General features: G+C 40.8%; 1 protein-coding gene across 1 annotated transcript in view; it reads left to right on the top strand.

The window, feature by feature from the left end:
- Positions 1-14,128: 14,128 nt before the first annotated feature.
- The window catches only part of TMTC4 (transmembrane O-mannosyltransferase targeting cadherins 4), a 54,096-nt gene continuing 41,066 nt past the window's right edge, over positions 14,129-27,158 (top strand). Inside the window, exons 1-4 of the mRNA XM_075717431.1 lie at positions 14,129-14,305; positions 19,326-19,441; positions 22,032-22,248; positions 26,102-26,189. Of these exons, the coding sequence (XP_075573546.1) occupies positions 14,144-14,305; positions 19,326-19,441; positions 22,032-22,248; positions 26,102-26,189 (583 nt within the window). The 5' untranslated portion in view covers positions 14,129-14,143. The remainder of the gene's footprint in view (positions 14,306-19,325; positions 19,442-22,031; positions 22,249-26,101; positions 26,190-27,158) is intronic.

The following is a 27,158-nucleotide window of genomic DNA, read 5'->3' on the forward strand; positions in this document are numbered from 1 at the left end:
ACAAGATCTAGAGCTACTACCTGCAGGTGGTAGCTCCTCAACTAGCTGTTTTTGTAGCAAACTGTTACTGCTTATTCTGGGTTTAAAGATTTAGAAAATAACTGGTAACAATTACATTCATATGTGTCTAATTGTTTTCTTTGCTGCTTGTAAGAGAAATAGGTATAAGAACTATTCAAGTACACTTTATATGGTAGTTTGTTTATGTAGTTAAATTATCTAAGCCAAAGGTTAAAAAATTCATGTTTCAGGGAAGAAGACAACAATCGTGTCTTGATAATTCCACTAATTCTGTAAAATGTAAGTATTTTTGCATAAGTAGAACAACAACTAAATGGTTTGCACACTGAACTTACTCCAGATTGGCCTGTCTTCACTGAAATTTTTAGCATGCAAATTAGAGATGAGCTGGTGGAAATGTTAAACTTCACCAAATGAAATATGTCCATCCAAGCTCTTAGTCCTAGTTTTCTAACAGGTGGAAGGTGAGAGCTGGCTCTTTCAAGAAATGGGTGCACAGAGGGAAAATTACCCAGCATCAGCATATTTTGGCTGAGGACTGTTAACCTGGTTCCAAAATAAGGCATCCCACAATTTCAATATAGTAAGGAAACAAGAAAAACAAGGAGTGATGTTATTACCACCAGTGATGTAATGCCATAGATGTGACAACATGCAGAAAAGATCCTTCCTGTAAGAAACATACCTTTTGAATAAGACAGATGGCTTAATGTGAGATCTCAACATACCTTCAAGAGCAAAACAAACCAAAACAAAGGTGATAATAAAAGTGGATGGCCTAGAGGTGTGTTATTTGCATGGGATTCAGAGAATGAGTTTTGATTTTGTAGTGGGAATTCATGGTAACCTAATAAGGTTAATCCCATTAGTCTCTACCTGTAGCCAGTGGAGCCACACAGGGGAATTTAGAGCAAGAGGAAAGTTAGCAATTGAGAAAACCTCCTCCCTTCCCCACATGTTCCTTTTTCTTTCCTCATTAGACAATCAAACCATAAGCAGGAAGGGGTAATGCTGCACTGATAAAAATCAAGCTGAAACTAGGGAGTTTATCGCTGATCTCTTGGCTTTAAGATGGATGCAATGTTGTGTGAAGGTAGTGCATATGAATGGTGCCAGATTCACTGCTCAAGAAGCTGAAATCCCTTTTCCAAAACTATCGAGTGTACAACAGCATGGGAAGCTACTAGTATAACTATAGCAATATGTTTTGACCCTATACAATTTTAACATCCTTTTCTATCTGTCGTGCAGAAGAAGCCTGCAGCCTTTCAGAAATTATTTTAGAAATTCTTTCTCTAAGTTATTTAATTTTTAATTTCCAAGATGAATAAATACTTAAAACAAACCTTATCGTGTTTGAACCAGCTTTACTTTACTACTTAAAGAATTTGATACCAATTATGATGTACCATTCCAGAATGAGACTCGGTGAACCTAAACATAAAATAATGGTTCCTGAAGGAATTATAAAATCAATGGCATGAGCACAAGTGAGTTGCACAAAAAATTTTTGTTATTATTGCAGTCAACAGCTATTAATCTTTTGCCACATATTTAGAGGACCACAACTGCATGAAAGCAAATGTTTAAAAATTCATGTTACAGAAATTTCTGGGACAATATAATTGGAATTATTGCTCATTATAATTATTGCCTTGGGTCTTAATTTTTTTCTCATCTCTACTTTTTCCCTTCTCTCTCATTCTGCTAAATAGAGGAGATATAACTCATAGTCATGTTTCAGTGTACCATTTGTTGAATACTGCCCAGTATTTCAGCTGTGATATGCTAATGAAACACACTAAGAAAATAATATATTTTAAAATACATTTTCAGAATGTTGAGTTCCAGTACCTGTTCTCATGAAATCCAGAATTTAAGAGAATTTAAGAGGATTAAGAACAGCTAAACCCCTGTGTTATCATTTTGCATCGAACAGGTTTAGCGGTCTTATAGTTCTTTGTCTGCATTTATTTCTGCTGTTAGTGAGCACCATGATAGTCTTATAGGAACAGAAAACTTCTCCTTTTGCATTAATTTGCTCCTTCGGAAATGTTTATTCATTAAAGCTACACAAGCATATTTTCTGACACCTCTCTACAGTGTAGTATTAAGAGATAATTTAGCCAAGTGAGTATAGGACTGCATCCTTGTGACACACCAGACTGTTGGCATTCGACTTCAGGGACATGGCATTACCAAGGCTTGATTCTGTGAAACACAGCAAACTTACTCAGAGGCAGCTGATATCTTGCAAAACGGTTTCCAAACTAAACATGTTTGGAAATGGAAGCTTTAGTAGATAATGTGAATGTCTGCAGACACTAGCTAGGGCTACAGTTCTGCCTGGTTCCTATCTTCCTCACTGAAGTGTTGATCTGCTTTTACACAACTACTGCCACTGAAGTCAACACACACAAGAGCACTTGGCACTTTTGAGAACTGGGGCCTCAAGTGGATGCTGAAAAAATATATAAATGCTCAAAACGCACGTGGGTTGTCAAGGGTTCTTTAAAGCCACGGATATCTTCATTAAAAATAGCCAATGCCTGGACTATGTTAGATCATGTCCTAGCATGCAGGCCACTGCATCTGTGGAAGAATTTCTTGAAGTTTCTGACTCGCTTAGAAGGAAATAAATACAAAAGTAAGAAACAAAAGTGGAAATGTCCTTCCACCAAGATGTAGTCAAGAAATCTCTTATGTCTTTGGATTCTGCCTGAAGGTTTTGACAGAAAGTTCAAAGAGACAAACTTGCTGAAAGCTCTCCATATATTTGCCTCAGGGAGTGGGACTGGAGTGCATTGTTAATATTTTTACTTCCAGCTTGCAGACTGGAGCTATTTCTTCTTCTTTTTGTCTTTTTTTTTTTTTTTGACATTAATTAACCTTTTTTTTTTAATGTGTTAAAAAAATACGTGAGGAAAAAAGGCAGTAAGATTTTTCTTTCTTTTTCTTTGTCAGTAAATCAAACTGAATAATTGCAAGAGATGCTTATTATTAGGCAGGCCTTGATCTGTGATGCACTGAGCCATCTATCTTTTGCTGTGGTTACAAGAACAACCTGCTACGGGTAAGCCAACACATGATCCTGTGGGGCATCAACTCTTTTGCAGTCACTGCCTGCACACACGTTGCCACTCTAATGTACCCTGGGGTAGATGCGAGCAAGTTCACCCTTCAGTGAAGTTATTTTTCCTTTATTATCCTGGTGCAGAATCTATCACAGCCCAACAATTCCACAATTGATTTGCTGGCAGCTGAGCCCTGGGGCTTGGAATGTAAATAAGACTCAGAATGAAAGTGATGTGCATAGCAGCAGCCGACACTGAGTGCAGGTACTTCATCAATTGACCTGATTTCTGGAAAATCTGCTTGCAACCTTGAAACTTGCTTGCAATTACAATCTTTGCAATAAAATATTAGTCTCCATGGTAATGAGAAGTGCTTTCCTAACTTATCTGGGGGGGAGGAAGTGAGGAGATGACAATATCTCTGAGAAAATGAAATTTTCAGTATCATTTCACAGTTGGAGAGCTTCCTGCAGACTTGTCAACAGATTAGTAGCATTCTGCCCATTTTATACATGGAAAAACTGAGTAATTAATAGCCCTCAGGCCTTGCTGGCAAAAAGGAGATTTAATGAGCTCTGTAGCAGTATCAGAACAGAAGAGCACATAAATAGTTTGTCTGTGTCCATGCAAAAGAACACCACCAATGGAAGCAAGGCCCTGCCTTACTACTTACAGGATCTACTAAATGTTATTAAAAAAATGCCACTCTACCCATTTAAATGTTGCAAAATTGTGTGGCACAGATGATCTCTTTGGGGCAGGAATTCTGTCTTTCCTATGTTTTTGTACAGTATCCATCACAATGGGATCCTGACCCATAGGTCCTAGCTTACCAGAAAAAAAAAAGAATTAGGGCCTAGTAGACAACAGGAGAATACAAAAAATGTGACAGGCTCTGTACAAAGCCAGGTGCTCAACAGATGAAATATTATTCAGACTGACTTACAAACAAGGGGCTGTTTTAGGAGCCACAGGAACTGGGTTCTAAAGCTGGTTGTGAAATCTTTCTGAATAATTTCCTCACAGGAAACAGTCAAAATAATGGACAAATATCTTCAAGGCCTGGAACCACAGAACAGAAGTCAGGGTGGGGAGAGAGAAGAGAACCATCTTTTTTCTCCCTAGTTAGAGAGTCAGAGAAAGCCACAGCATTCAGTCTTTGGCAGCCTGCCCAGGGGGATCAACTCTACTTTCCAGGGGACAAAAAGCCTTCCAGAAGATAAACGGTTAGCTCAAAAACTTGGTCCTGTTTCTCCTGAGATGGAACTCTCTTGGATGGGCAGAAGGAGAGGGCAGTCTGTGTCCTATGAAAATGCTGGAGTTTTACCTTTCTTCTGTTAGCTCAGCAAAAGTTTTTCCAAAACCTCAGAATTCCTCATAGCAAGGAAAACACCATGTTATAACTAGCTCTGTTGGGTTCTGTTTCTTGTTCTTGCCACTGAATTGATGTGCAATCATGGATAAGCAACTTTATCTCATTATTCCTCAGGTTTTCCACCTCTAAAGCAAGATTTCCTTTGCCAAGCACTAGATGAAGAAAAGATAAATTATTCCTTCTTAAATTTCTTGTGCACCCGTATTACCCCTGAGCAAGAAGGGAAAGAAAAATGTTATTTACATATCACAGCTGGAAATTATCTAAAAGCAGTCACTCTAACTACAATTCACAGTAACTCATATGTCTTAAATCCCTCAGTGCTTTCTTGGGTAGACACTAAAATTTAAGCATCACTGTATGAACTCATGCTTACAGCCACACATGTCTATGAAACAAAATGGTTTTAGTAGGAGTAACAATTTAATTTCACAAATACCAGTAACAAGAGAAGTTTAAAATAATTTCTGCATTTTATGTCAGTGTTACTGTCTGATGTCCTGGTCTGCAGTCTGATGTTGTCTTAGGGCTGCCCGTTGGATCATGCTGCTCACCAGCTTTGCCTCAAACACTGATGCAGTTTGAAGATCTTTCAATTCAGATTTTGATTTATGAGTTATAAACTGGGTTCATATGAATCATGCACTGTTAGCTGCTCTCTTTTTTTCATTCTGTTACAGAGTGTTTCATTGTATGTATTTTCCCAGAGTTCTCTTACCGCTTTTAGGGTTAGCTTCAAAGATCCTCTTTTTCCTCCTACTTTTTAAATATACCTATATTGGACCTCTTGGTCATGGAGTTCTTTACATGTGGATGAACTTTCAGGATTTCATGGAACCCATTGTTAGGTAAGTAGGTCTGTGAAAATGGAATAAAAGACAAGGTTAGACACATAGCTGAAAAGCTAAAAATAGCTGGAAAGGGAACCTTTATACAGAAAAAGGTACAGGCCCAAATTCATTGTTTCCTGTACCTCACATTATCATTTTATATTACTCAGTCAGATGATGTCATTTTGTACTGACTTACCATATTCAGCACTTATATTTCACTTAGGCGAATGACTACGTGAGTGCAAAATGAAGGTCCAATTTGCTAACATTATGTGATACAAGGAAAGGCAAATAATTTTTCTGGTTCTCTGACCACGGTTGCAAGTGCTTTTCAAGAGAAGCTATTTTAAATGCTGTTAGGTTTTCCAGTAGATTATAATTTCCCGAATCTTCTAATGTATTGCCCAATACAATTTTACATAGTGTGCAATAAAGTTCCAATCAATTTAATCCTAAGACAGATACAGCAGTCTTTAAAAGTGCCTATTTATATTTGTGTGTGTGTGTGTGTGTGTGTAGATAAAAGAGTATTAAACTGGAGGACAAAAGTAATGAATTACAAATTGATTCTGGCAGCAGAGATGCTTGTACAGCCTTTTGATTAGGACAATACAATTTTTAAACATAAAACTTGGAAATGTTCTTCAATCATATAATGTTAGCACATGCAATCATTCTGACTACATCTCCAATCTTTCCCTCATACAGCTTGAAATAATTTTAGAAGGAAATTTGAGTACCTTTGAAAATGATTTAAGAGTTCCACTTTCCATTTAAATCTTCTTTTTTATCTTTGGCTTCTTTGTGTCAAGCACAGATAGTTATTTTCATTTCCATGTCTGGGAAAGAGAAAGTGGAGGGAAAAACTTATCACAGTTAAGTGAAGACTTTGTATTCTCTCTAATATAACAAAAGCTAGGCAGATGCACAGAGTGAAGCAGTTCAGTCTTAATGCTGAACTTTTAATGAGTTGGCATAACTACATTGGTACTTTCCCTGAAAGGCTTAGGTTGATTATTGATAGGCGGTTCTTTATTTCTCCTATAAAAGCTAAAGTACGTCTTGTACTATGTCTAAAGAACTGTAGTGAAGAGTAGTGATGAGGATTCTTACGGTTCAGAGAACAACGGAATAGCAGAATCTTTGTTATTCACAAGTGTTTGACCTACTACAACATCTTCGTTTTATATTGACAAGAACACATTTCACAACTGCCTGAATAGCAGAGCATAATTCTCACTTTCAGAATTAACAGCTATTTTTAAAGGATATTTGCTAACTATCTATTTGGGGGAAGGAGAGTGTGTGATTAAATATATGCTTTCACATAAATTAAGACTGTGAGCCATAATCCTTCAAATCTACCCTAAACATTATGCAACAAGTCTTCAATGGATCTGCTCATTCTCAACCAGCGAGCAAGGATATATCTACAGCAGCAGCGCTGAAGGATCCAATACTTGACTGGAAGCCTAGATTCTAAAGAAAATTAAACTTGTGGGGTCTGCCTGTCAATCCTCTTCTAATAACTTCTGTCCCACTTAATCCAGAGTTATCAAAGTACAGGGGCCTCAGGCATGTTCAGTTCCTACATGTTTCATAAAAATCATAATGGCCGTGTAAATCACAGCAACCCTACAGACACTTTCACAGGGAGATCAAGCTATTGCTAATTTTATGTGGTGGCTGGCTAGCGAGAAGTCTGGGCAGGCCATTCACCAGGGAACACACTCATAGCTCTGGTCAGTCATAGAATAAAGTGAATCTGGAACAGGTGGCAAGCCAAAAAGCAAAGTGAGGAATACAGAGAGATCTTAATGAAGAAGACTTATATGGGTCATGAGGGGAACTGCAGTTACTGAAGCAAGGAGGTATAGGAATACGAGACACAGAAAAAAACAGATAACAAGGCTCCATTCATTCCACTCCTCTTGCAACAATCTTGTATAGTTTCTGTTTCAATTGTATTTTGTTTTTATGATTTATGGTTGATCAAGGCTGCAACAGGCAAATGAGCTTGCCTGTATCTACATATATATATGTGTACATACACACACACACACATGTGTACAAAACACGGCATACAAAACAAGCTACCTAAGGCCTTCTGTTACTTAAAATGCCTTGTAGCAGAACAAATACTTTGGATACAAGTTGCCTGGAGAAAGCAACCATCGAAGTACTATTAACAATAGTAGCACAAATATGCTGTGGTGGTTTGACCCTGGCTGGATGCCAGGTGCCCACCAAAGCTGCTCTATCGCTCCCCTTCTCAACTGGATAGGGGAGAGAAAATATAATGAAAAGCTCGTGGGTCAAGATAAGGACAGGGAGATCACTCAGCAATTACCATCATGGGCAAAACAGATTTGACTTGTGGAAAATCAGTTTAATTTATTACCAGTCAAATCAGAGTAGGATAATGAGAAATAAAACCTAAATCTTAAAACACCTTCTCCCCACCCCTCCCTTCTTCCCAGGCTCAACTTCACTCCCAATTTTCTCTACCTCCTCCCCCAGAGCAGCGCAGGGGGACAGGGAATGGGGGCTGTGGTCAGTTCATCACACATCATCTCTGCCGCTCCTTCCTCCTCAGGGGAGGACTCCTCACACTCTTCCCCTGCTCCAGCGTGGGGTCCCTCCCACGGGAGACAGTCCTCCATGAACTTCTCCAGTGTGGGTCCTTCCCACAGGCTGCAGTTCTTCACAAACTGCTCCAGCGTGGGTCCCTTCCACGGGGTGCAGCCCTTCAGGAGCAGACTGCTCCAGCGTGGGTCCCCCACGGGGTCACAAGTCCTGCCAGCAAACCTGCTCCAGCGTGGGCTCCTCTCTCTCCACGGGGCCACAGGTCCTGCCAGGAGCCTGCTCCAGCGTGGGCTTCCCATGGGGTCACAGCCTCCTTCGGGCACATCCCCCTGCTCCAGTGTGGGGTCCTCCCCGGGCTGCAGGTGGATATCTGCTCCACCGTGGGCCTCCATGGGCTGCAGGGGCACAGCTGCCTCACCATGGGCTGCACCATGGGCTGCAGGGGAATCTCTGCTGTGGTGCCTGGAGCACCTCCTGCCCCTCCTTCTTCACTGACCTTGGTGTCTGCAGAGTTGTTCCTCTCACATATTCTCACTCCTCACTCCAGCTGCAGTTTGTGTCCTGGTGGTGTTTTTTCCTGCTCCCCCTTCTTAACTCTGTTATCCCAGAGGCGCTGCCACCGTCGCTGATGGGCTCGGCCTTGGCCAGTGGCGGGTCAATCTTGGAGCCGGCTGACATTGGCTCTGTCGGACACAGGGGAAGCTTCTAGCAGCTTCTCACAGAAGCCACCCCTGTAGCCCCCCCGCTACCAAAACTTTGCCCAATACATATGCATATTTTATATGCAAATATTTGCATATATAATGATTGTGCATGCCCCAACCATGCAACAGGTAGTGACCAGCTGATTACCTACAGTTATGAGCACTTGTGCTCCATGGCCACACCCACATTTATGATGGCAAAATCCAGGCCATGGAGAAAATGCAGCTGTTTCAAAACCAGCTATGGTAAAGACTGACAGTCTTTTTAGGCTTCTGAAACATTTTGGTTGAATCCCTCATTACCATAGTCTCTGACATTTTATTCTCTTGTCTGCAAAGTCGCTGCAATACTCACAGATGCTGATCCCTTGAAATACGATGTCTTTTGCACACTCCTTTCTAACAAAAGAAAGATTGGGCTTTGTGCAGGTCTGCAATGGCCGGCTGCTAAAAATAAGGATGCAATAGCCACTTAGGTAGATCAATTTAGTGTGCTGAGAAAACTACAGAGCAACGAGATACTTACTTCATACATATACCCTCCCAGAAATTGCAGATAAAAAAAAAAAAAAAAAAGTGTTGTATTTAGGAACTGTTTTAAATTGAAGCGCTATAATAACCCGCCGACGAAGCAGACTGGAGATAAATTATGCAACTGCAGCTGATTTGAATCAGATTTTGAGGGAACTAGGGAACTCTCCAGAACAGGTATTTGCTCTGCAGTTCTTCAGATTAACTAAAACAGAACAGAAGGTCATTGTAAAAGCTCCTATATTATAGAAAGCAAAATAATAAATACCTTAGAAATAGGCTTGTTTCAAAATGGAAAATAATGGGGAGGAGGGACTTCTGTATATGTTGTCTGGTTCATAAGGACATGTTAATCAGTATTGTTGTATTGGCATAAGTGGTGATGAGGTGATTTATACCATCTGTGCATCTGGCTGTGCAGATATATATAAATTTGACCAGAACTGATGACATCAGCAGACTTACACTGAACAAATGAAATTCCAGTTATAAAACATAGATCAAGGATGTGCAGATGTAGAAGAAATGTGAGCAAAGGAGCTACTAAGATGAGTATCTGATGTGAATGGGTCATTAGTAGAAATAAATACATCAGCAAATGTGATAAAGTCAAACCCTCTACAGAACAAAATGTAACATAGAAATGTGAAAGTGACTCAACTAGCGTAAGTCTGGAAGTTGACACAGTTGGTCCGGTGAGGCACATCTCAACCTTGATTCACAGAACCTTACATATATTTACATATGCTTAAATTAAAATAAATTCTTACATGTGCACAAATTTAAGCATGAAGTGAAATTTCATTTACTTCGTTGGAATTTACAGAAGATAACATGATAGACTGTCTTTCCTAACTAAGGATTTTTTTTTTTCTAAATTTGGCCCCTCTCTTCTGAGTTGGGGCCCTTCCATTAGGAGACGCAAATTATTTAAAATGTCTAAAAATATTGTGATCTCAGGAAGATTGCTGGATTTGGAAAGACTGGAAAGATAGTTGACAAGAATTTGACTTGATAATACTTATTTGGGGTAGTTTGGGGGGTGTAAGTTGAAACAGTAAGGAAATGTGACAGTCATCAACCAGTAGTCCTTTCTCATCATGAACTAACGTAGCAAACCAGCCATTTTTAGGAAGTGATATAAATCTCAATGCTTTGGATTTTAGGAGTAGAAAACCTAGAAAGCATGCTGTTACAGATTACCTCACATTCTATCTTGCATTTATAAGGCAGTCTGACCAAAAAGTCATTAAGACATCTTTCACCTCTACCATTTTATGATTCTGAATTATAAGATACAAACCTTACTGATTATGCGCACCTATATCAGTAAATCAGGGGCAAGGGCAGAACGGACAAGATCATTTTAAAGTACAAGGCACAATTTACTGGTTTGCAGGTCATGGCCTTTGTGTATTTATTTTAGCTCTTGTAACAAAGGGACCAGAAGTTTCTGGCTGGCGAACAGAGCTTTGCGTGCTTGGTGACAGCTGCTCGCCGGCTTTCTACCGCTTTCCAATCCAGAAACACCTCAGAGGCATCGTGGTAGCTGTTGAACAAGCATAAGTTAAAAAACTACCCTCTTAAAAGCAGGAGCTTCGTATGTACTAGTCTGGAAATTGTGCTGGTTCAGCTGGTGCCTCACAGGCAGCTGAGCTGTCGGTGTCGTAGCAGCAGATGTTTCAAAGCGGGCGTCAAGCGGACAGTTATGGGTGGCAAGCACTGAAGCTCTCCCAAAGTAGCATTTCCACTTGAGAGTTAAAGCCTCAAAGGAGCTATGAAATAACCTTGTTGATCTGACACTCGATAACGCAAACGTCTCAAAAATCCCACTCCAAATTCTGACGTGTCCCTGCCTGGCTCACAGCCAAGATTCCTCATCCAGTTCCAGTATATTAAGATATTATTGTTTTTAGGGAAGCTTCCGCCGAACGTTTGGCGGTACAGTTCAGGATTTAATCACGCTTTCTTACAAGAAAATCGCAATGATGAAAGGCACCGATAACGTACACCTGATAAAGCCTTTTTCTTGCTTCCTTACGGCACCTCTCCTGCGGGGAGCAGCCCCCGACGAGCCCGGCAGGACCAGGGCCTCAGCGGGAAAGGCAGAGCCGGTATCGGCAAGGCGTTCTGCTCAGGTGCCCGGGAGCTGCAGAGCCAAGCTCACCGGGGAAGGCAGCCCGCCGCACCCGCGGCTCCCGCCCAAGGCGGCGAGACCCCCACCCCCCCGCTGGCTTTGCCACAGTTCCCCCCCGGGGCAGGCCGCCCAGCTCCCGCCTTTGTGCGAGGCGGCGGGGTGCGGAGTTTGGGGCGGAGGGGGACGACTCGCACCGGCCCGGCTCCCCACCGCAAGTGATCACCTCGCTCCGCTTCCTGGGCCCGGCCTGCCGCGCGTCACCGCCGCCGCCGCCGCCAATGGGCGGGCGGAGCTGCCCCGGCGGGGCGGGGAGAAGGAGGGGTGGGGCGGCGAGGCAGCCAATGGGCTGCGAGGATGTTTCCCGGGGGCGAAGCCGCCGCCGCCCCTCCCCAGCCGGCCGCTCCGGCGGGGGGCTCGCCGGGCGGGAGAGTTTCGCAGCCGGGTGGGAGATGCCGGGCGGGCGCCTTCTCCTCGCAGGTAACGCCGTGCGGGGCCCCCCGGCGCCGGGCTGCTTGCCCTCGCCCCGCTCGCTGGCAGGAGCGCTGGCGGAACTGGCCCGGCGGGGGCGGCGGTGGGGCTGAGGGCCGGGGCGGGACAGCCCCCTCGGCGAGGCCGCCGCCGCCGCCAGGACAAAAGGGGAGCGGCGAGCGGGGCAGGGCCGCCGCCAAACTCCCGGCGGGGCTCGGCCGCCCCGCAGCCTCGCCCTTGCCCGCCGCCGCCTTCCCGGGCGGGCTCTTTCCGCGGGGCCGGCTGCTCGGGACGCCCGCAAGTTTGCGGGTCCCCGCGCACGGCCGTTGTGGCCGTTGTGGCCGTTGGTGCGAGCGTCCCCGCCGCGCCGGCGCTCTCCGGCGGGACACACGGCGCCGGACCCGCCCCCCCCCCTCCCCGCCGCGGGGGTCTCCGCCGTGGGTCGGTGCCGGGCGGTGGGCGGCTGCTCTCCGCCGGGCCGGGGCCGGCTGGGGCTCGCCTTTCCGTGGGGGCGCGGCGGGGCTGGCGGTCGCGGCGGGGAGGTGCCCGGGCAGCGGCGGGTGAGGCGGTGGGCAGCGGGCGAGCGCTTGGGGCCGCCGGTCGGAGGGGCGTGCGCGGCGGCGGGAGGTCGCGGTCAGCCGTGGGTGCGCAGAGCGGCGGGGCGGGTAAGGCGCTGGCCTGGGAAGGGAGCCCCCGCGGAGTGGCCTCCCCTTGCCGACCGCGGGGAGAGGACTGGCAGCAGGCGTGCGTCAGATCAATAGAACAGCCGTAATGGGAGAAACTTTCAGGGCAAAACGAATTTTGAGTGGATTACCTATTTTAATTCGGTACTGGGCACTGATGCTCTACCTGTGCTGTTCCGAGCAATGCAATACACTTCTCTCTGATGAACAGCCTTGCTTTTAAGTCTTTGTTTTCGTCACACTAGGAGCACAAGGGTGAATTACTCTGAGAAAAGGTTTACCTCTTAAAGCGGCTTCTGTGCTTTGCTCTGCTAAGGAGCTCCGTTCTCTCTCAGGTTGCACAGCTCCATGTTACTGACGTTATCTGAATTTGGGAGCACTGCTGTGTAGTCCCCAAAGGGAGAAGGGGCACTGGTGTGACAGGGACTACCACCTGTCCCTGTGCATGTGTGTGTACAGAGATTGGGAATATATGGAGACTGGAATATAGCGTTGCCGACAGAAAGCTACAAAGCAATTGCCTTAGCAGCTCTAATGGTCAAGTCTGTTCAAGAAGCCAAATGACTGAAGCTTTTTCCTAGACTGTATGAAGACATTAAATGCAACGTTTTCAGGGGTGTAACAGTTAATTTAACAAGCTAATAAATAAGAAGAAAGTGTGAAGCTGGGCTACTGTATGTGCCTATCATTCTTGGGGCTTACAAATAAAAACTTTGTATTCTGCCCTGCTTTTACTGTAGTTTTCCATTTGTAACCTCCTCCCCCTGCCATTTCTAGCAGCACTTGATAATAAGACCACTCACAATACTGTCAGAGCACCGGAGAAGCAGAGGCAGAAATAGCTGTCCAGGCGGAGGGCTGGCTTTGGAGTGTCAGAAGGGACCCTTCCAAGTAAAGGTGGCTCATGGGTAAACCTCCAGCCTCAGTACCTCTGCACCGATGTATCACTCGGTGCTGTTGGGTTGCATGGTCTTTTTCATCTACCTCAACAACCTCATAAGCCCATGAATACAGCAGTGGAATTTAGCCTACACTGTACTTGTGATGTGCAGAGTGATCTAGTGAACACTACTTTGGTCTTAATTGTATGCATCTTCTTGTCTCATTGTTTGAATTGTTGAGATTTAGGGCCTAGTCCATTAACTGCTGTCTGTATATGTCTGCCTGTGATGTTTGTATGAATTCTGTGGATGGGCTATGTGTAAGACTAGGTCCTTGAGTTCGATTAACAGAAGAGAGTTGAGCTCTTTTTGCAATTGATGATGTTTGTTTTTCACACTCAGAAGGAAATTATAGTGCTTATCATTCTCTTAAGAACTTTATAAATGCTCCACAGTTCCCCTGATGCCCCTGTTTGTTATACTGAAAAGAATAGTAAGAAACAGAAAAACAGTCATTTGCTCAAGGTTTTAGAATTTACCTGTGCCAAAGCTTTAACTTAGAATTGAAGAATTTCTTGGCTTTATCTCTGTGCTCCGACTGTGAGAAACTGTGCCTTTCTTCCACATTTGAAGTACAAAATTACGTTTAGATATGTTCCAGTAATTATGAAATGCACCAAGAGAAAAAAATGTTAGATTGTATGAAACTTCATTCTCCTCTCCCAACCCAACTCTCCATTTTTAAAGTATTTTTTAGTGAAATGCAACTATAACTGTGCATTTGTATGTGTTTCAGATTTGCAACCAACATAATGCTGAAGCTCCCAACTTGGAACAAGCATTTCACAGAATGGCACAAACAGAACCTAATCTGGACCATGACGTATCATGGTTCCTCCTTCCGTCATACTGGGCTAAAATGGTTGTGGCATTAATTTCCTTCCTCTGTTTTGCTAACAGCTATGATGGAGATTTTGTCTTTGATGATTCTGAAGCTATCATCAATAATAAGGTTTGTCTCTCTTCTTCCCCTCCCCGCCCCATTTGACATGAATGGTCATAGGAAAAGAAATAATGACAAGAGTTGATCTAAGTAGGCCCAAAATATTCATCCTAGTAAAGAGCTTCCTTGTGATATTCCTTTTTATGAACTTCATTTTTCTGTTTTGTTTTATTGTTTTTTTTTAAAGTAAGCCTTATTTAAGGTTGACAAACAAGCTGTGGAGCAGTGCTCTTCCAAAAAGAAGCATAAGTATGCTTATCAAAATCTTACTCCTAAACCTGTTTGAATAATATGACTTGGGTTCTAATGCATAAACAAAAGAGTGAACAAATTAAACGGCGCTTTTTTTTTCCCCCTCAGAATGTGTCCCCTTTCATTCTTTTGCAAGTGAGATGCTCTGCTTAACAAGTGTTGATATCTAGTCAAGAAGAAGGGATCTTTTTGCCATACCAAATGGACTTTTTCTGCTTGTCATCTAAGAAGGCATTATCTAGGGTTGCAGCAAACTTGGATGTGATGTTTAGTAACACTTATTCACATCAAGGCTGCCTATAGATCTAATTTTATGCTCATTTCTAAGGCAGTGAGAGTATGCTGTAGACGTTTCTAATACCCGTTGATGTTAATAGGAGACTTTTTCATTATCTTCTCAGGGTGACAGATGAATAAGCCCAATGAATAAACTTAACTCTGTTTGTAAGACGCATCACTAAGCAATTGTAGGGTGCAGGGGTTCTCCAGCTGTGGTTTACACCATAAAAATGTTACAGGAGCAAGGAAAGCTTCCTTTTCTTATGCTCCTTCCCTACTTAAAGTTTCTGTGATAACTGTATTTTTTTTGCAATAGAGGCAGAATATTCTTGTGCTCTATTTTAAAACTGATTATACTTGCAATGAACAATCCTTGAAATCCTTAGAAATTAACACGTGACTCGAACAAACATCTAGCTGGGATTCTTTTGACTTTGAGGAGTTGAATGTCTTCAATTGCTGAGACACTTCATAGAATCCCATATAGCAGTTAGTGAGCCTGTGCTTATGGGTGCGTCTTGGTGTTACAGCTGTTGTGCTATTCTGGAAGGTACTTGTTAAATGTTTGGAAAGAGAAGCACAGGGTAAAAAGTATCGCCCTCATCTGTTGGTTCTGTTTTCCTGAAGCCATGGGGTTACAGGGAGGTAATCTGGAGTCTTACACTGCTAGAAGAACACAATTCACATTTTTTTTTGCCTTGCACAAGATTTAGAGGCGACTTATCACAACGTGCCTTTTAGAATCCCACAGAATTACTGTTTCCTTAGACAAATTTATATTATGCTTGTGTAAGTCATCATACCTTGAGTTATAAATGTATGGGGGAAAAGATACATCTGCCAAATTGGAAATAAATCTCAAAGCTTCTAAGAGAATATTATAGACAAATTAAGAACCTACAGTGATTTTTTTTTAATTTTTTTTTTTAAATAAACATTATATTTTAAATTACACAGCTCCTGGCAATGTTTCATTCTGCAAAGTTTTATTTGGGGCACAATAATACTATTTTAATTTCCTGAAAGAATGAACAAAAGACTGATGTTGAAACAAGGCAGGTTGTTTTGTTCATGTGCAATTTCCACACTTGTAATCTTTCTCCATTTCTTTCAGTCTTTACTTTCAAAATGTTTCAATTTATCTATGCAACACAACAACCTGCACCAGGATTATAGCTGTTGGCAATGCTGAGAAATTCAACCAACTGCTTAAATAGATTAATTCATACCCAGTCTGTATGTTTGAAAAACTGTGAGGCTTATTCTATTTTTCACATCAAAATCCTCTATTATTCCCTAGAAGTTAAATGAGATTTTTGTGACTATCATTTTAACACAGGGGTCATGAATGAATATGGGGAATGAATATATGGAAATACAAAATCCACAAGAAAAATGCAGAGACAATGAGTTTACCAGTTTAACGGGGAGGGAGAGCATCTAGCAAAGGCACAGTTTATTTAACAAAGTATAGCATATTTTATTCCTATTCAGTAGGAGAGACAGCAGGTGAAGTAATTTTGTAGATTTACTGAGCATTAACTATACCAGTATTTTCTTGGGTACCCCACAGTGACGTTTTTGTTAATTTACTAGCTACCACCACCACCCCAATCTTTCAATTTTTTTTTTTTTTAGCCAAAGGTATACTGTTATTTGACCCATGCCTACCCTATCATGGAACAGTCTGTTAACGGATTTTACTGGGGTTCAAGGCTGTTTTCCACATGCTTTCTTGTCCATTTTAAGCAGCATTTTAACTGGTACACAACAGTGACTTTTGTCTTTATTTATTTACTAGCTTGGCAAGACAAACAGTTGGATTAAGAGGAGCTTCAGACACAATGTGTCATTTCCATAAGTCTTTATATAGAAAAACTGACCTTTCTTCAAGTATTGAACTCTGCTGTCTGTAAGCTGCTGCTAATCAAATATTTAGAGATTCTTTGATACCTGCTTTCAGTTCTTAGAGAAAATCATATGGAACTCTTAAACAGCTGTGTCTCTTAGAGCAAACCATTCCTATTTTAGGGTAAGTCCACCGAGTGGGAAAATTAATGTAAGAAACTTTTTCTCATACAAGAGCAAGATACACAACTAAAGATTTTTAGGTCATACGGAAGTGTAATCTAATCACTAAGTAATTCCATGTATTCAGCTTTTCCTGCATTCTTTCTATGGAAGACAAAAGAAGACTGATTCTAGCGGAAAGGGAAATCTAGCCTTGCACATCTCAAATATATTTCCCATCTCAAGCTATTGAAGACCATCTGTGACACAGAAAACATACTTTTAAAATTTTAATGCTAAAAAAAAAGTCTCTCTTTATTAGTCCCTTTCTTTGGCAAATGTATATGAGGAGCAGCGCTGTTGGTTGGAAGAACTGTCTGAGGGCCGCAATGCCCACTAACAGCTGTCCACTGCAGAGTACGGAGACTTCGATAGATGTTGGTGTACAGCCCAGTCCCAGCTTGCCCCTGGAAAAGCAGGCCATATTGATTGATATAGTGGGCTGCTGGTTGAGTGCACTCCTGCTCTGAGAGTCAAATTATGACCTTTGGGGTTTGTGCGTACCAGTGAGAAATGGAATGGGAATTTAGGTGCTGAAGGCCAAAATTGTAGTCCTGGGAGAAGAAAGAAATTTGTAGCTATTGTTTGGCAGTAGAAACATCTGTGAAAGAGTGAAGAAACTTTGCACCTTGATAATTCTTAGGCCCAATAGGATCCCCCATGAGTCTTGATTTCTTAAGATTTTCCCTGAGAATGCCTTAATTCACAGCTGCAATATAGGAATTTTCAAAAACTATAGTGTTAGCCCTGCTTTCTTTTCTGCATATTGGTTAGTAACCTATCAGAGAATGCTTCACATCATTTGACAGTGTGCTAGGATTTTTAGCCTACTTCCCCTTCCTAATGTTTTGTTTGGTTTGTTTTTTTTTTTTTTTTTTTGAACTGGTTGTCTAATACTGGCCAAACTTGATCAAGTGATAGAAATAAATCTCTTCCTGGATTTTTGGATGGATGAAAGTCAGAACATGTTAAGAGAGGAGCAAGAAAATTTGAGGTATTTTAAGTTCAGTTTAGCAGCAGCCGGTCAGCATGGCCCAGACGTTTGGCTGTACCTTGGGACTAGCAGTGGTATGTGTTCTCTCTTGCCTTGCTGGCAGGCCACAAATGCTAGCTAAGGATGAGATAGGAGGTACTGGAGACCACAGGAGGTGCTCAAGATACTGCAGAAGTCAGTGAGATGGTAGCAGCATTCGAGAGGAACTGGAGTTAGTGAACCAAAGGTATTGTAATGTGGGAATCTTGTATGTAGATGTAGGAGGAATAAGACATAGGATACCAGGCTTTGTAAGGCCTTTCATGGGTTTAGCAACCCATGGTCTGCTTACTGTGTTTGTATTGGCTTGTTAATCTGCTTTGGTTTGTTGGTCTCTTGAACAATTTCAGGGGAGAAGGTAGAGTAACTTGTGGTGGATTGCAGGTGTAATGCCAGCACTCGCACAGACGCTATTAATTTGCTAGTATAATTTTGTTCTTAGGTTCTGTCTTAAGTGTATTTAACCTGCATATTTGTTATAGCATAAATTAGTATTTAACTGCCTCAGGGAAGTAGGAGAAGAGGGGCAAGTATAAGATGAACATGTTAGTTTCAGCTTCCCAGCTTGTCCTCACAGAAAACTCTGGTGGATGCTACCAGGGTCCTTATTTTTAACTCTCTAAAGTGTATGTTTTCCATTCAGTAGTCTAGGTTATTTGGATTTTTTCATTAGCAGCGTGTTTTTAAGATAAAACAAAAGAGTAGAATTTTCCTTTGCAGTGGTTTTTTTTTTAATAGCCCCCTACCCCACCCCAAATTAAAATAATTAATTACTTTTCTGTTTTCCACTATTAATCTTTTAGAGCAGTATACAGAGATTTTGATTCTTGGTTTCATGTATTAGGAATTAAAAACAAACAAAAAAAAGGCTATTTGAATAGTGTCCTGTGCAAAGTAAGGCTTCAAAAAGAGCTAGTTGTTGTTTTTTATTTTTAGTGTTCTTGCTTTCATGCTTTCATTAGTAGGTGGGCTACTGACACTGGTAGAAAAATAACTGTGTGCAGCAGTTTGTAGTTGGCCTCCTTCACAAGATAACCTAGACCTAAAATCAAAGGCTTTTTACAAAACTGTAAGGTAAAGGGGTTTTTTATGTTTGATATCTCAGCCTATTGACCAGATTATCAACTGATATGAATACTCATAGCTCTACTAAATTTCATGTGGTTATGCCTACTTACAAAATCCAAGCATCTTGGTCTTTATGATGACAGGCATCCAAGATGCGATCTTCATTGCAAACTTGGGTACCTTGTCAAATGTCAGTAGTGAGCCAACAAAGCGCCTGCTATGTCCGTGTTAGCATGAGCTCATATTAGTTAGAACTTGTTTGTGTTTTAGCTGCTTTGAACAAAACAGGATGTTAAGAATCTGGTAATTTATGATGTTTACTTTCAGGACCTCAGGGCAGAAACCCCACTTGGTGACCTGTGGCATCATGACTTTTGGGGTAGCAAACTCAGCAGCAATACCAGTCATAAGTCATATCGACCACTAACTGTCCTAACTTTCAGGTGAGACTTGTCTTTTTGCTCGAGGTCTGATTTTTTTTGTTTGTTTGGTTGGTTTTAACTTATATTGGCTCAATTGATTATAGGGAGAAGGCAACAGAAAAGGAGACAGACAAAGTATCTGGAGGGTAGTTGGGTACCTTCCCTGAATATGATTTTCCTGTTCACTACCCTAACCTCAAACTGAGTTCTAATTTTCAAATTGTTTCTTTCCCACAGTATACATTATTTTGACATTCTGTATTTCAGTGTACCTTTCAGAGATTGTATCTTATGCTCTTATATACCTTGGTACTGGGGGCAGTATGGTTCAGTATACAGGTCACATCATCAAAGAACTAGGAGGTTGTATGTTCCCTTCACTTAGCCATGCTGCTGCTTATACTGCTATTGTAGTTTCAGTTCTCTGCTTTCCTGGTGGCCTGTCAAATGACTTTCTTTGTTTTGTTTTGTTTTGTTTTTTAATAGATAGCACCAATCTACTGTGGCCTTTTGCCACTGGGTCACTGAATAGTCTTCCCACCTCTTCCCCCCTGATATTCTAACTTTAAGTGCGTGTGTGTGTGTGAGAATCCTAGTGAGAGATGTCTGCCTGATATATAACTCGCTGGTTTTCTCAAATAACTAAAGGTTTATGAGGATTACTTCTGTAAATGCTTAGCTCATGTTTTTTGCACAAAGATTTGAGCAAGCAGTTGACCATGTAGAAATAGGGTACCGTAATGCAGAGAATCTTTGAGGACTCGGTCTTAAGCTTGTTTATTTTCCCCATAGAATCGTTTAGGTTGGAAAAGACCTTTAAGATCATCCAGTCCAACCATTAACCTAACACTACCAAGTCCACCACTAAACCAATTAAGGGGAGAGTAATAATTAATTTCATGTTTCCTGGCTTGGTGGCTGGATTATTTTTTAATGAAAGTAAAATCTAGGAATCATTAAGGTTGGAAAGGACCTCTAAGACCATGAGTCCAACTATCAGCCCAACACCACCGTGCCTACTAAACCATGTCCCAAAGTGCCATGTCTGCCTGTTTTTTGAACTCCTCCAGGGATGGTGACTCCACCACATCTTTGGGCAGCCTGTTGCAATGCTTGACCACCCTTTCTGTGAAGAAGTTTTTCCTAATATCCAATCTAAACCTCCCCTGATGCAACTTGAGGCCATTTCCTCTCATCCTGTCGCTAACTACTTGGGAGAAGAGACCAATGCCAACCCCCTACAACGTCCTTTCAGATAGTTGTATGCAACTAAGTGTTATGGATGGGGACCTGGCACCGGTTGTGCAGTTGTGTCCAGTCAAAGCCAGGGACTAAGTGATTGCAGAAGAAGTACTCCCACTCTTAGTCCTCATATTCAAGCAAAAACTTTGATTCTTGAGTGCAGTGTCAGTGTTTTAAGTACTTAGAGCTGTGGGTTTCACTGTTGGGGTTTCTTCACGTTTTCGTCAAGGAAAATACGCAACTGAATAGAATGTGTCAGAGTCTTAAACTTATTAAAGCTTTCAGTGCATTACACAGCACATGCTTTCCTTTCTTTTCAAGGTCTCTGTGGTATATTCCATCTCTAGTAACATCCTGGTTAGTTTAAAGAGCAAACTGGGATACAGTCATTGCTGTATCTGAATATGTAGATGAGCATGTGGAGATGGTCCATAAAATGCTATTTTCATGAGTAAGAAATTGGTTTTCTTAATTTCCCTAAGCTCCAACTTTTACGTGTATCACATTTATAATAGGTTAGGCTTTTTTAATAGATTTCACTTATGCCAGATGCATATGCCAAATGAACTATACAAAATCCCTTATTCAAACTAAGTTTCTGTATATCTCACCTACTGATAAAAGTATACAGATAATAGCAAGATGTTTCTCCCTGTCTTTACCACAGAGTTCCTATCCTGAATAGGGCTTTAGATTGAATTTTCACTTACGCTTCCTTCTTGTTCTAATGCTTGCATGAAACCTCTCTCTGACCAGTCTCACAAATTAGTTACTACGATGTGCTGACTGACTGCTTTCTGGATTGATACTGGATTGTACCCAGATGGTTTCCACATCATCAGTCCAAATGCAAGGATGTTTTTCAGCTAGAATGTCAGTGGGAATCATAGTCTCGGTACATATTAGTTTCCTCACTGTGTGGATTTAATTAAAATTATTTCATCAGGTTGTTTTGGGACATAGTTTCCTTAAGCCCAAGGGTATCCCCCCAGTAGGCTGGATCTGTAGGACACTCCTGCATTGCAACACTGAAGTTACATTGCTGACCAAAAGCCAGTTCTAAGTAGTGATAGGTATGATCAACATAATAGCATGAACATATGTCTTTGGAGAGGGTAGATATGCTGAATATGGTATCCCAGATGAATACCTTTGACTGAAGAGCAGGATGTTGTTTCTAACCTACTGTGGTGGCTAAGTGGTAATACCACACATACTGGGGTTTGCTGGTGTATTTCAGCCTTTTTTTTTTTTGTGTGTGTGAGTGTGTGTCTAATATGATCTTGCTATGGGGTTGTTTAGGTTTTCTGTTTGCACATCTCAAACTATTGATGTAATTCCTAGCCTTAATGTTTTTGTTTCCATATAGAATTAATTACCTTTTTGCTGGAGGCTTCTACCCAGTTGGTTTCCATGTCATCAATATAATACTGCATTGTACTATCTCAGTGTTGATGGTTGATGTGTTCTCGATTTTATTGGGTGGACTGCAATTCAGTAATAAAGGAAGAAGACTAAACCTGGCTCCAAAGACATCTCTTCTAGCTGCTTTGCTGTTTGCCGTACATCCAGTGCATACCGAATGTGTAAGTACTGTATAATTAACTCCAACAATTTATATCTTAGAAGTTCTTGACCATCTTGACTAATTAGTTCTGACATAGCCTTATAGTCTACACATTGCTTTTATATATTCTTAACGCTTCTCTTGGCACATGTCTTATGAGGACAATCAAATATTACAGTTAGTATGTCCAAAAGCTTGTAATTCCACAGGGCTGGACCTTATTAAGGAAGATAAATTAAATAACTTAAGTACAATAACTAAAGAAGGATAGCCCTAAACTACAGAGTTTCCCTAATTACTGGATTAAGAATTCATTACTAGAAATATTAGCTCATGAGCAACCAAGGAGAATGGAAGATAAAATGAATGCAAACGCATAACCACTTTTCATTTCCATTTGCTTTGATTAAAAAAAACAAGGAGACAGAAAATTGGAGTGGGGGCATTATATGAACTGTATATGTGACTGTATTAGAACACTGCATTCTGGTTTTGAATCCATGCTGCAAGGAGGACACTGGGAAAAATGGAGAAGGCTCAGAATAGCCATGAAAATGATTAAAGGACTGAAAATCATCCCATGTCATGACAGATCGAACTCCATGGGTTTATGTTTTTAATATGAAGGAGAAGATTAAAGGATTTTTTTTTTAATCACAGTCTGTAATTATGTACATGAGGAACACAAATTTTATAGTAGTGGGCCCTTTAATAGTGCAGACAAAAGCTTAACAGTGGCTGGAAGTTGAAGCTGTAAAGTTTCAGGATAGAAACATGGCACATGTGTAGCAACCAGTTAAAATACCTGACCAAAGATCAAGGTCCTTGTGTGGAAATTCTAGTGAAGATGAGATGGTTTTCCTTCTTAAAAAGCTCTTTTGCACTCCTAGCTAAGAAAATCTTATGGCCTTATGCCAGTGGGCTTGCTGGATGCGGTCCCTGATTGCTTGATCTTATAATAATGAATAAATGAAATATAAAATAATCACAATGCAGGAATCATTTTTTTTAGAGCTTGGAAGGACTGAGCTACTGAAAAAGTACTAACTTTAACTTTGATCTTTGTGCTAGTAATGAACGCTGAATCCTTAGTCCACCTTAATCTATATATGTGGCACTGATTTTTCATTTATTCACAATATGCCATTGGTTTGGCTTTTTTTCATTTGCTTTGCACATGATTGATGGGGAAGATGTTACCGAAAGCTGTGCCTCTCAGCTGACTGGAGACCCTGCATGTATTGGAAACCTAGAGATGGTGCAAAGTTCTGTATTAGCAATTTGGCACCTTATTTGGCAGTGTGGCTAAAACATCCTGCCAATCATTCTCTGGTGTTTGCTTGCCTGCAGAATAGCTTCTTAGTGACAGCACATTATGCTAGTGTCAGAAGGGCCCCTAGTATTTGTTCTCCAAACTCAGTTCTAGATGTCAAAGTGAAGTAAAACAAGTCTTCAGTGCTTTTGATGTTCTGACATGTAAAGAGAAATCTCACTTGAGTCTTAACTTTGTAGTAGGCTTACTGTTGACTCCTTTATCAATATCTGTAATTTTATTCTTCATTCTATTTCACTCTAAAAATATATTTAAATCAGCAGGCAAATGTTAATAAGACCTTGGTCATGTCGATTAAATTACAAATGATGCGGTCTGCTTGCATACTCAAGGTTTAAAGACTTGCGTATGCTTTGGGCAAACACTGGAGGAAGAGCAAAAAAGTAACATGCTACATACCGTGTCTCTTCTAAGATCCAGGAGTGAAAAAAGTCCTCTAATCATTTACACACTGAATAATAAATCTTGCTACACAGAAGCAGTCGTGATACTGCTATGGTTCTAGCGTGAGTGTGTGTCAGGCAACATCTCCTCAAAAAGCATTCCTCATGATTTTAAAGCTGTGAGTTTTAAGCATCATGACATCCTGGTTTTGAAATGAGATGACATATTTTGACATAAAATTGTGAAGAATCTGTCTGTTTGCTGCTTTGGATTTTGGTATATACAGCACAAAACAAACTGTCATGTAAAACAGATCTTGAAAAGTTTAATGCTTTCAGTACCTATGTAAGAAAAACATCTGTCATTATCATTTTTCTACCTACAAGTAAACACTCTTGTGGTGTAGTTCTGTCTTCTAAAAAAATGCGTATTCTTTGTAACACTTGAGTGATATGAAATACTACATGAAACCCTGACATAAGAATATAACTAATACTAATTTAAAGCTGTGGTTTTTTGTTTACCTTGTTACCAGAGACTATGGGCCTGATCCTGCATTTGAGATGACATTGTACTGTTGGAGTCATCTGAGGCCATATATGTGTTACTAACCCCTTAATCTCTTTCTAACAAGTTGGCATTTATTTTCAAAATTGTCTCAGTTCACCTTTACTTTTATCTCATTAGCTGACAGCAGCTCCTGAAACAGAATGACACTTCATTATTTTCACCTTTCAAAGCACTCCACAGCTATTGAGTTAATTCTTGTAATTCCTCTATAAGATAGAAAAAGAAGCAGGGAAGTTAGGTGCATGGCTTTGGATAAATCAAGAAGTTTTTCTGAACTGAATTTAGAAGTCCAGCAGTTTCTCCTTTTGTGGTGCTCAAGTGAAGCTGAGAGTAAAGTTGGAAAGAGTCTCTTCAGTGGATTCAGTCCTACTCTCATGCCTCTACACTTGTCTTTCTCTCTCTGATGTTATTTAGAAATAGTTGTTCCATCATGTCAGACTGACACAAAAAAAAATGCCCTTTTCCTAAGAGAGGGTTAGCAGGTGTCTTTAAACAGAATGAAGATACAATTCATCGTTTTACAAGTAGTGTACTACACAAGAACCAAAATTTCTGCTTTAGTCCCCGAACCATCACCTCAAAAAGTGGATTAAAAATAAAACTGTAGCTGTTCTGCCCTGCTTCAGAAAGGCCTCTATGTACATCTTCTCCTGGAAACATGGAACCCAGCACTCCAGGAAGCAGAGCTAGACTGAAAGCAAAGGGGTGTTTCCATGACCGTTGCTCTGGGTATATGTTCTAGCGAGGTCCCAGCATCAGGGCCTATACAGTCCCCTGCCACTCCCCTGTGTCATGATTTCCACAAAAAATTCATGGTGTATCCTGACACTTGTGTAATTGAGGAATGAAGATCCAAGAATATGTCATACCATGTCTCAGCAAGTTATTGTAAATACAGTTTAAGGGCTTGTTGATGGCCCTGAGAATGCTCTTGATTTAAATAGGTTGGCACAGATCCAGAGTACAGAGGTCCCAGAATGCGAGTCTCATTTTCTTTTGCGTTAGAACAGCTTCTGTTACAAGATACAGTTGGAGGTAGCTCTAATGCAATCAATTAATATAACACAAAGAACTGCCATAGGGGGGATTTATTTTCCGATTCTGCAGGCTGGAAGCTATTTGTCCATTCTGAATGTTCAGACTGCAATTTGAAGGCTGGCTTGTCTTCTGAAAGTAGACAGTCCTGATTTGTATTTCAGCAGAGCTGCCAATTTCGCTGGGGTTCAGGATGTTTGCTGAGAGTTCTACTGAAAGGCAACCTGATCCAAAAAACAGATGGAATGGGGCAGAGCCAACATTTTCTTCAGCAAGGTCCTTCTTTGTTTCTTAAAACAGCAGTTTTTCATTAATTAAAGCCATATCATTTACCTAGTTGTTACTAAGCAGAACCCAATCAAAAGTAGGCTGTGGCTTAGAAAACTGGGTATCACTAATCCAGTAAACCAGGTTAAAAGAAAAAAACAAAAGTGATACAGTGATATTCTTTTATACATTTCACTTTGTATATATGTGTGTACCTTCATCTCAGTTTTTTTAAGAATAAAATCTGGTAATCTGAAACTTTTTTTTTCTTTTCTTTTTTAAGGTTGCTGGGATTGTTGGCAGAGCAGACCTACTGTGTGCCCTGTTCTTTTTGTTGTCATTCCTTGGCTACTGTAAAGCATTTAGAGAAAGTAAGCATTCTGTTTGCCCCTTTAGTTTTATATTGTGTATATTCTCTGCATTCATACATTTCAGTGAAGTATAGCAAAACTAAAAATGTCAGCTTGATGTGGTTGGAATTTATTAATATTTATACCCTCATAAAATATTTTGTAAAAATCTGCTTTAGCAGGTATTGTTAGAAGAGCTGGAAGGGTTGCTGTCCCTAATCTCCATTAAACACTAGGAATTTATTTTAAGAAAAGTCTATTTTGTAATAGGCTTATTTTTTAAATGTTTTATTGTTTATAAGCATAAAGAAATATTTCAGTAATTATTTTAGAAAGAAATCAAACCTGTAAATGTATATTCATAAATATTTTAATACACTTCATGCCATTATGTTGGGATGGCTTAAGTGGGAACAAAATTTAGGAACCTTACTTGTATCTTTAATGAATTGTAAAGAATTATTCATATGAGTAAGCCCTCTAAATTCCTGCAATATGCAAGTGCTGGCATATACATGATGAATGTAGTGTTACTCATAGAGTGTTTGTAAGACAGCTGTATTTTAACATGAGCAATTCCTTCACAGACGTTTTTTCAAGTGAGCCTTTAGATCTGTTGTATTATTTGATCTGAATGCAAGTTGGCAGTTCAAATACGGTTGTGGAGAAATTATCTTGGGGCTCTGTTAAATAAACACACAAGAATACATCAATTCACAATTATGAAAAACTATAGAGGACATGTAATCTGGTATCTGAATGTGTCCCACCACAGGAAATATGGGAATCATTTGGTGAACCCATGAACAGCTGTGTTGTGAAGAGCTTGTATGATAGCAGTTCAGTGGGCATGGCCTGTAATGTTTAACCAGAGTTGACAGTGTATTACAGAGCTACCTGAGCTGGCTTTGAATGATCTAGCTTAACAACATAGTCATTGGGTGCCATCACAGAGCTTAGTGTAGGCTGAGAGGGGTTTTATCTCAACTC

Source organism: Pelecanus crispus, chromosome 1 (assembly GCF_030463565.1).
Source record: "Pelecanus crispus isolate bPelCri1 chromosome 1, bPelCri1.pri, whole genome shotgun sequence".
In the NCBI taxonomy this organism is placed as follows: Eukaryota; Metazoa; Chordata; class Aves; order Pelecaniformes; family Pelecanidae; genus Pelecanus; species Pelecanus crispus.